Source organism: Leuresthes tenuis, unplaced genomic scaffold, assembly GCF_036924035.1.
Source record: "Leuresthes tenuis unplaced genomic scaffold, fLeuTen1.0.hap1 SCAF_11, whole genome shotgun sequence".
NCBI lineage: Eukaryota > Metazoa > Chordata > Actinopteri > Atheriniformes > Atherinopsidae > Leuresthes > Leuresthes tenuis.
The window spans coordinates 22,027,018-22,036,163 of record NW_027325365.1 but is presented as its reverse complement, the minus strand read 5'-3'; the positions used below and the strand labels follow the sequence as shown (position 1 = coordinate 22,036,163).

At 41.1% G+C, this 9,146-nt stretch overlaps 1 protein-coding gene across 1 annotated transcript; it reads left to right on the top strand.

Moving 5' to 3' along the window:
- The first annotated feature begins 1,747 nt into the window (after positions 1–1,747).
- LOC140318312 (uncharacterized) lies at positions 1,748–7,847 on the top strand. The gene is made up of 3 exons (XM_072396072.1): positions 1,748–1,884; positions 4,822–5,137; positions 6,818–7,847. Exons 2-3 carry the CDS (start codon positions 4,840–4,842, stop codon positions 6,919–6,921), a joined length of 402 nt encoding a protein of 133 aa, XP_072252173.1. The 5' UTR covers positions 1,748–1,884; positions 4,822–4,839; the 3' UTR covers positions 6,922–7,847.
- The last annotated feature ends 1,299 nt before the right edge of the window (positions 7,848–9,146 follow it).

Here is a 9,146-nt window from a genome sequence, read left to right as displayed (position 1 = left end):
TGAAAAACAGTGTTTAGAATTTTTTAAGAGATTCCCTGTCAGGACTGCATTGTGTCGACATGTATTTGTCTAAAAAAAAAAAAAGCTGAAGTTTCCTTCCCTGTTTGTTTCCCAATCACTGCTGTGCCTCACAGGATATTGTAAGAGCAGTCTTTTAAAAGTTCTTGGTATGTTATTGCTTAATGTGCCACCAGTGCCTTTCACAAACTTCTCTGCCGTGCACAACGCTTGTTGTGTGAACATAGCTTGGTGGGAATATTCCACAGGTCTGGTTTTTGATTTTCAGGCATACAACTGGTCTGTACAAGTTGCACACACCGATTGTGCAAGACTTCACAGATTGCTACATGGTCTGGAATAATCTCACAGAACACGGATTGCTTCCTTTTATGATCCACTTTAATGGCATCTGCCTCGGTGGCAGCCTGTTGGCATGCTACAATATTCTTGTAATTCTTCTGAATGTAAAAGTGAAGATGATGTTTCGCAACAATCTCTACGAACCTTACCTTACACGTACAACGGTGGCTTTAAAATCTGATAGTTACAGTTATGAAATAGTCATATACACAAATTCTTCATGTTATTCATCATCATACTTACAGGACAGCTTTGTTAAGACACGACTGTCTCAGTATTAAAACTCTCTGTTAATGTGTCAATAAAGCAGTAACTCTCTAATATAAGAGGAACAGGTCCTGTTCTGCTCCACCACTAAGAACTTGACTGTTGACACTTGTCAGCAGTGCATTTAGCTCATAAAACATGTTCTTAGCTAACATTGTGATAGCAGAAAGTTTGCATGTTATGACTTATTTGCACTGCATTATGCAAGTACTTCTTCTTAGGCGCTATGCATATCAACCCATATGAGTGTTCCTGTCCCAACCAAAAACAGGGCAGACGCTGAAATAAAACTCCATAGAGGCCCAGCTAGAACTCTTTCTTGTTATAACAGGAACTTAGAGGAGTGACTGTGAATTAGGCTGCCACACTGTAAACAGAACATCTTAAAATAGTACAGACACAGTATTGTGACCTCTAACCTAAAAAAAAAATATTATCAAACTCAGGCAAGTGGGTTTGTTAGTTGTATCATAAAGTTACACTTTACATATAAACACAAAATAGTCCAGCATCCATAAGCATATTCCGTTGAAAGTTAAACAACAGAAGGAAAATGGGATACAGATGTTGGGGAACATCCAAGTTTAAGTAAAAACACAATTCATTGCCTGTTCAGTGGACGACGAAGCAAAAAGTTCAGAGATAAGACTGGGTATAGTCTGACATCTGCTGGGAAAACAACAGTAATGCACCTTCCCTATAAAAAGTTGTTTGTTATATCGTGAACAAAAAGGGAAATTATGAAGCCAAACGAAAAAGTAGAAATCAAAAGTTGGTATTTGCTTTGTGCTTGATAGCAATTAGAAAGTCCCAAATGTCCAACATAACACGTAAACTTACATGAATAAATGCAATCCGGCCGCTAATTATCAATGATTAACATTTATTAGTTACTCATCTAAGCTATTCTCTCTCCTTGTGCACATTTCGTCACTGACTTGATGATGTTGGCCTGTTTAATCTTTTAACAAGTCAAATGATCAAGAGTCATAGTTTTTTCCCTTTTGTCATCGCTCTAGCTTATGATTGGACGCTGTGACTAACGGACGTATAGGCAGCCAATCCCGTCGTTCGTTGCGTGCGAGCTCTCCCCGTCGTCAAACCTTCATATTATGTCACTTCCAGCTAACGTGATACGCACTGGAGTTCTGGACAGAGTCGCTCATTGCGGTAAGAAAATAATAGTGGAAAAACTGCGAAGACACGGGAGTTTCTTTCTAAGAGACTGAAACGCGTTTGGACACTATCTGTTTTAAGGTAAGGGGTTCAATTCGTCCGTTAACTTCTATATTTATATGTCTACCAGCCTATAGTCATTTAAACTTACGGGTTTAGGAAACTGAACAACGATGGGTTGGGTTATGGCCTGCAGGTGCCTCGTCTTTTGGCCTTCTGTCCGTGGTTATTATATATCCTATTGATAGCCTAACCTAATTAGGAAGCCTACTGGAAAAATACAGTCATAAACACGCGTATAAATTGGCTACCAATTATAACAAAAGCTAATGTGAAAATATTGAGCCATTATTAAAATGATGTTAGCTTGACTCAGTCGAAATGACGTGGATAACCATAACTATTAGTTGCTGTATCAGTTGTTGTTGTTTTTGTCTTCCCGAGCTGGTGTTTGTGCGAGATATATTGGTTCTTATTCTTTCTAATGAGGCCCAAAGGGGTGTCTTTTATGCACAGCCAGCCTTAGTGTCTCTAGAGGTGTTTTGTCTTATGGACTGTTCAGCACGTCAAGTCTGTTATGAAATAATTTCAAGATTTCATTTGGTTCTGGTGGTCATATTACTTTATAGTTAGCATTGTATGGTTGATTTCTGTTTTCCCTTTTTAAATGTGCTGCATGTCTACATATCATGGTATGGTATTTACATTGCCACCAGTATCCTAAGAAGTGATTCCCCATGGTATTTTATAAACAGGACAGATAGATTTAAGATAGATTTAGATATTTAGATTGCAGCTTTGTTAGTCTACATAGTTGTTGTTTTGATGTGGTGTTCATCCACTTTAGTGTTTTTTTTTTATCATAAACTATTGATGCTGCCATTCTGATAACAGCTTTCTAAGAGAATTGACTGTGCCTGTTTACTTTTTAGGCAGTGAAAACGTGTGGTTAGAGAAAGAGACGGTCTGTGTGTGCCTTTTGTTTCTGTGTGATATTATCAACGTGATAGTGTTGTGAAAACATTATCCAAGCTCACCCTGTTACCCGTGCTGTTCACAGTGGAAGAACTAATGACATGCATGCAAATGGACATACTGGTAACAACACAACGAAGGCAGACGCACACTGAGCAAGTTTATGTACTAACCAGGAGCTACGAATCACTTCTCAGCTGTTCTCATGATGATACTAAAGAGATTGCTTTGAGATTTATGCGAGTGAAGTAAAAATGCAGTACAAGGTACAAGGCAAACTTTGACTCTGTTGGCAGTCATCCTCATTGGTGTCCTCATCCTCATCATTTGAAAGGTTCCTCAGAAAGAAACCCCCTCTCAACTTTATCTGCTTGTCTGTTATTGTATTCACAAAAGAGGGAACCTCGCTGTCAGTGGGGAGAAATCGATCTGGCAGAGCTTTTCTAACAGTAGACATTCTGGCATGTGATAGCAGGAAGAGCTCAGGTTCAATTGAAGGCCTTTAGGTAGGTTAGTTCTTTGGTCCTGGAACTATTAAAGCTGGATACTGGTGACCTGGGATTTCACTGCAACCATAGTTACCGAGGCTTTGTCATCGGTCAGTGGCTTAACTAACAAAGTAGTGAAATATCCAACCATATTTTGAAAAGCACCGCAGATAGAAGCGTAGTATGAGTTTCCTCCATTTCCCCTTTGGTGTGTTCAATGCTCACACTCTCCCTGTAGTGATAAATCTGGAATGTGACAAGCACTATCTTATTTTTCAAGGGTAACATTAATGCTTTCATTTGCATGAGTTTTTCCAAAACTGATTATTATGGATAAAGGATAAATAAAGCTGACATCATATCAGCATGCGCTTTAGTTTCAACTAGCAGAGATAAAGCTCTTTGCATAGCTCAAGTTGCAGTTAAAGTGAAGGCGTTGCCTTTGAGAACTGGTTGTTGTTGGAGAGGGTGAGCAGAAAGGATTGTTTACGGTGTATATATGAATCGACCATGTGAGGATGGGTGGAGTTTCACCTCTTTGTCTTGCTCTTTTTCCATTATTTTTGGCTTTCTACATGTGCAAATGAAGTGAAACCAAGCATGGCGGACCCAGATCTATCTCATCGCAAGCCTTTAGAGGTTGGTTTGGAATGTTCTTCCCTCTCAGAAGGTCTTGAGTGGAATATGTACACCGTAAGCGTGGCTTAAGTATCGAAGCGGTAACTGGAAGTGGTCTCTTGAATTCTCCGTCCCATGTTAAGCCTCGGAAACCACGCACAGCATGAATGTGTGATCTGGTATGACCTCTTACATTTGTGTGTGAACGAATAGGGAAATGAAGTGTGAGATTATAACCAACACAGGCTTGTACAGTCACAGTGATCTCCTTCACCCCTTCCCTTCCTCACGGTTCATTTCATCAACCTCATCTTGCACACCGAGAAGCTGACGATGTATAAAGTCTGTGTGTGGACAGTAAAAATAATGGTGCTCATCTCCTGTCGGGCTGTGACTGACCATTGAATCACGAGACACCTTCTGCCAACATGGAAATAATGTGTTGTGCTTTTCTTTACCATGTGACTCCAGTTTTTCCATGTGACTCTATAGGGGCAGAAAATGGTTGGAGATGGGTGCCTGGACGAAAGTAGTCAAGAATAAAATGTGTATTCTGTTGTCTTGGGTAATGTCTGATCTGGGCTCGGGGGAATTCATCACTTAATGTGCCTCCAGAGGTTACCTAACCTTCTTACAGGGAAATGTTTAATGACGTTGTTTGCAGTCGCATTCAGGTCTGGATATAAACAGGTCTCTCCTAAACATTTATGCCTTGGAGGTGTTTTTGTTTGAAATCAATTCTTTTTTACAGCATTTCTACAGAAAAGCAGGAAACCAACTGTACCGATTACCAGTATGCACTGTTTGACTTCCTACAGTATGAAGTGTTCTTTTCCTGTGGAACAATAGTGCTTACATACATAAATATGTAGTCATTAATCCATGCGTCTTCAGTGTGCCCCTTTTCACCATAATTCCTGTCTTTCTTTATTTAAAGTGACTTTTGAACCCAAAGATGAATTTTGAGCAGCCCCCTCCATACCCAGGCAGTGGTCCACCGGCTCCAGGCTACCCAGCCCAGGGCCCACCTCCCCAGGGCTACCCACCTCAGGGTTATCCTCCGCAGGGCTACCCTGTGAACATGGAGCAGCCTAATCCATCTTACCCCAACTACCCCGCTGGACCGATGGGCCCTGGAGGTCCTTATCCTGGCCCAGGACAACCTCCTTATGGATACCCTGGACAACCGCAGTTTGGCTGGCAGGGTGGACCCCCTCCTGGGCCTATGTATGGGGAGGCTCCCAAAAACACAGGTGAGTGGTGACACACAGCAGATTATGGTGAGAATATGTGCTGTATTAGTTGAGCTACTGTATTAAATGACAGAATCTGCCACCCAGCGAGATCTGGCTTTTGTCCTTAAAAACATAAACTGTGTATTTGGGATTCATTCGTAGGTCAGATGGCTGTGACGTAATCTTGGATTTATCAGTTTCAGCTTTGTGAAACGTTGTGATCTTCAGTGGTGTGAAACATGACACCCATGTAGACACGTTAAATTTAGCTTCTTTGTGTGCACAGTGCTTTGAGGTGATGAGGACACGTTGAACTACATTGGTAACTGCTTAATGATTTGCTATTTCGCACAAATTGTTGTCCAACCTAAAAATGCGAGGGGCGTCAGTGTCAGTGGCCTTCATTTATATTTTTGAGGTTTTACTAAACCAGTTTTCCAGTGAGTTCATGACAGAAAAACAAGGCTGTTTTCTTGGAATGTTTCATGATCTTAGCAGACCAACACTTTGGAGGTTCTAATAATTTGTCAAAGTTTTCTGTTAGTCCATTTTGTATAATGGAATTTAATCTTTCTTGCATCCATCTTAAACATCTGTTGGGTTGTTGAGTAGATGTTATTCATAGTTTTGTCGCTTACTTTTCAGTTCATTGTTTTATCTCCTGATCTGTAAAATGTTACAACTTTTAGTGAAGAGAGCAAGTAATTAAGAATTCACAAGTGTGAAGTTGAGCTAGATTTAAGACGAAAGGTGCATTAGTGTTAATTCAGTAGCACCTCCCCACTGAGCATCCACTAAACTGTCAGACAAGCTGTGAAACTTAAGGAGCATCATGAAATATTCAAAATGAATATGCAAAGAGCTCAGAACATAGTTAATACCTTTTTGAATTATAGAAGGCACTGAGGTGCTACTGCTCTTGTAATTAACTTAAGATGTGCCTCCTCCATCTGATCAAAGCAAAGTGTTTTTTTTCTGTTGAGCTTTTCGCTGTGAGACTTTTCACTGGAGACTAATGTGATCCAACTTGGGCCAAACATTCGTCAAATCTTTGGATCTTTATCAGAACTCTGACTGCTGAGCAGTTAGCTACCTTCACTTGACCATTCGAGTAGTAGCAAGTCACCTAAGCAGCTTGGCTGTTAAAAGCTGGATGAGTGTTTGGCTCCACATAAATGATTAATCGGATGAAGAAATGGGCGCTGCACTCTACAGGCCTCTTGTTTGACTTGTTTTTGTCCTTTGGCTTGAACAGCTGTTAAAGCTTATGTATGTGTAATGGAGCCCTTTCATGTTTCTAATTCGCAGACACTGGAAGAAAGGGAGAATTAAAGCCTCTGTGATACAAGTGAAGCAAACAAAATGCATCATTTGGGCATGAATGTACTGTAGACAATGTTGAAAGCTGCCATTTTACCTGCCTGCAAATGGTTACGAGCCGTGCTGATGTCTGTCCGTGGCTCTTGGCTGCTATGACACCACCATGGAGATGTGCCTCCAATGAGAAACATAATTAGAGGGAAATCATATCAGCCATGGCTACCTTTGAACTCACTGTTGGAGACTAGACAGTGTAATTCTACGAGTAGTCTCTGTTTTTAAGCACTTTCTTGGAAAATAAATGCTTTCTCCATTCTTTTATCCGGTCGATCATCCTTCTAACCTTTCCAAACTCTTTTCCTCTTTCCTACTCTACAGTGTATGTGGTGGAAGACAGGAGGAGGGATGACACAGGAGACACGTGCCTGACAGCCTGCTGGACAGCTTTATGTTGCTGCTGCCTTTGGGACATGCTTACATAACGCTATTCCCCATTTGTTCACCCCTACTATTCTCTTGCCCCCCCAGCTTTATGCCTTGAACCCCAGCACCCTTTACCTCATCTGCCTTAAACCTCGCACCACCTTACAGCTCCCCCCCCCCCTTACCTCTGTTAGTCTTGCACTCCTCTATTAATAAGTCGTGATTCTTCTTAGTCTACCTTGATGTGAAGCCCTCAGCACCGACTGACAGACCTGTCCAGGAATTACACTGTAGCAGCTTGTAACTGAGCTTCTAAACATAACCTGAATCTCAGGCTGTTCTCCGAAGTTGCACACCGACAGACAGCAAGTGCAGATGCAGACACACAAAGATAGATACACAATATTCATATAGTACATACAGTATACGTGGATCTCAGGCTCATCTAGTGTGATGCTCTTTGGCACTTTACAATGATTACCTCCGTAAACTACTCCTGCCTGCCTGTTGAACCGTCTTGAGCCCTCCCTAAACCCTCTTCAGCTACGTCATCTTCGATGCATAAGGACTTTATTCTTCCTTATTCTGGGCTCTGTTCCCGAAGTTCGCCAAGACCCGGGCTGCTAATGAGCCTTGTGGTAATCTTAAGAACCTGATGCTTGAAATGTATCACTTTCATTTTCACACTATTTTTTTTTTTTTTTTTTGCATACACTCGTCATTGGATGAAATCTTGTGAAAATAAATTAAATGCATTTTTAAAGGTTTAATTACTGTTAACATTTGATGGCTGCAATGTTTTCTTTCTTACACCGATAGGATAAACTATTCTAATATTATTTCTATGACGTACCTTGGAAACGAAACTGAGGATATAAAAAGATTGTTATTGCCTAATTGAAGAAACCATATTGTCTGTTCGATGCCTTTGTTTTTGCTTTGGATGAGAGTCTTACATTAAAATAATTTATTGCCATAATGAAAACCTTGTGATTTCCAATTATTGAGAGGATAGCCGGATCAAGGGAGGGCAGAGACTATAATCAATACTGTGGCTGTGGGAGCCCGGCTGCATCTGTTCAATCATTATTTTTTTCTACAGCCGCTTAGTGCAGGACTTTGTAACATGGCTGCCTGTCCAATGCAATAACATGTTAACGCCTCACAGCCCTATCTCACAGCAGTTTGTGAAACCCGCGACACTCATTATTAATTCATGGTGCGTTTGTTGGACTTTGTTGAGGTGGTGGTTTGGCTGTCGCCTCACAGCGATAAGGTGCCCGGTTTGCCTCTCACCTGGAGCTTGCACGTCTGGGTTCTTTCCAAACACTCTGGCTTCCTCCCACCATCCAAAAGCACACTACCCTACATTTGCTGTTTGGTTCAGCATAACCTTTCAAAAGAGAATTCTGGCCAATAAAGCCTTTGGATAAGGCTTTGAAATCAACATGGCTTCTCTCGAAATAGACCTTGTCATACCTACCGCATGGTAGAAAATAAACTTTTTTGAGCTCACTGGTTTGACAAATGTCATCTCATTTGGACTCTGGCTTAACAAGTTATCAATTAATACCAACGTTATAAAATTTAGATCCCCCAGCTGTCTGTGCAACTAAAAGCTTTTCATCCGTCTTACGCTCAGGAAGACACAGTTCTGCGAAATTTCACAATATGAAAATTTCACACGCAATACCAACACCAAGAAAACATTCAATGCTTGATACCAACAAGGGAACAGTAAAGAGACACATTGATTTGTTTGAGCTAAATGTCCCGGGAAGGACTTTTGATCTCGACTGAAAATAAGAGCCGCCGGAGAAAAAGGAGCTCTGCCTAAACCGGCTTTATTGGTGCCATCTGTCTCCAAAAATGCTCAGAAAATGGTACATTGGAAGCGCTTGGAACAAAAAAAACAGGTCAGTTAGTTTGCTGGACGCGCTCTCAGAGAGGTGCAGAAAAGCCAGTCGGTGTATGTGTCAGTCAAAGATTGACTAATTGGTTAAAAAGCCTTCAGCTGATCAAAAACACTGCAGTGAGAGTTCTGATGAGAATTAGTAGGAGAGACTGAAGCACCTAACTGCTTGGCCATTTGAGGGAAAAACAAAGCAGCTGGTACATACGCATCCTGCACCTCTCGCTTCATTTAAATTTCTACCCGTCACTGAGCACTAAATCATTTCCATCACCCACACGTTTGCAAACTGATCAAATCTGGCCTCATAAACTTGTAGCAGCTATAAAGAGTAATCAGATTTAAGACCAGGATGCACACATTTGAATGTCT

Coding starts and splice junctions, on each gene's coding strand:
- LOC140318312 (XM_072396072.1), top strand. CDS start 4,840: ATGAATTTTGAGCAGCCCCCTCCATACCCAGGCAGTGGTCCACCGGCT. Junction 5,138..6,817: donor GGAGGCTCCCAAAAACACAG/GTGAGTGGTGAC, acceptor CCTACTCTACAG/TGTATGTGGTGGAAGACAGG.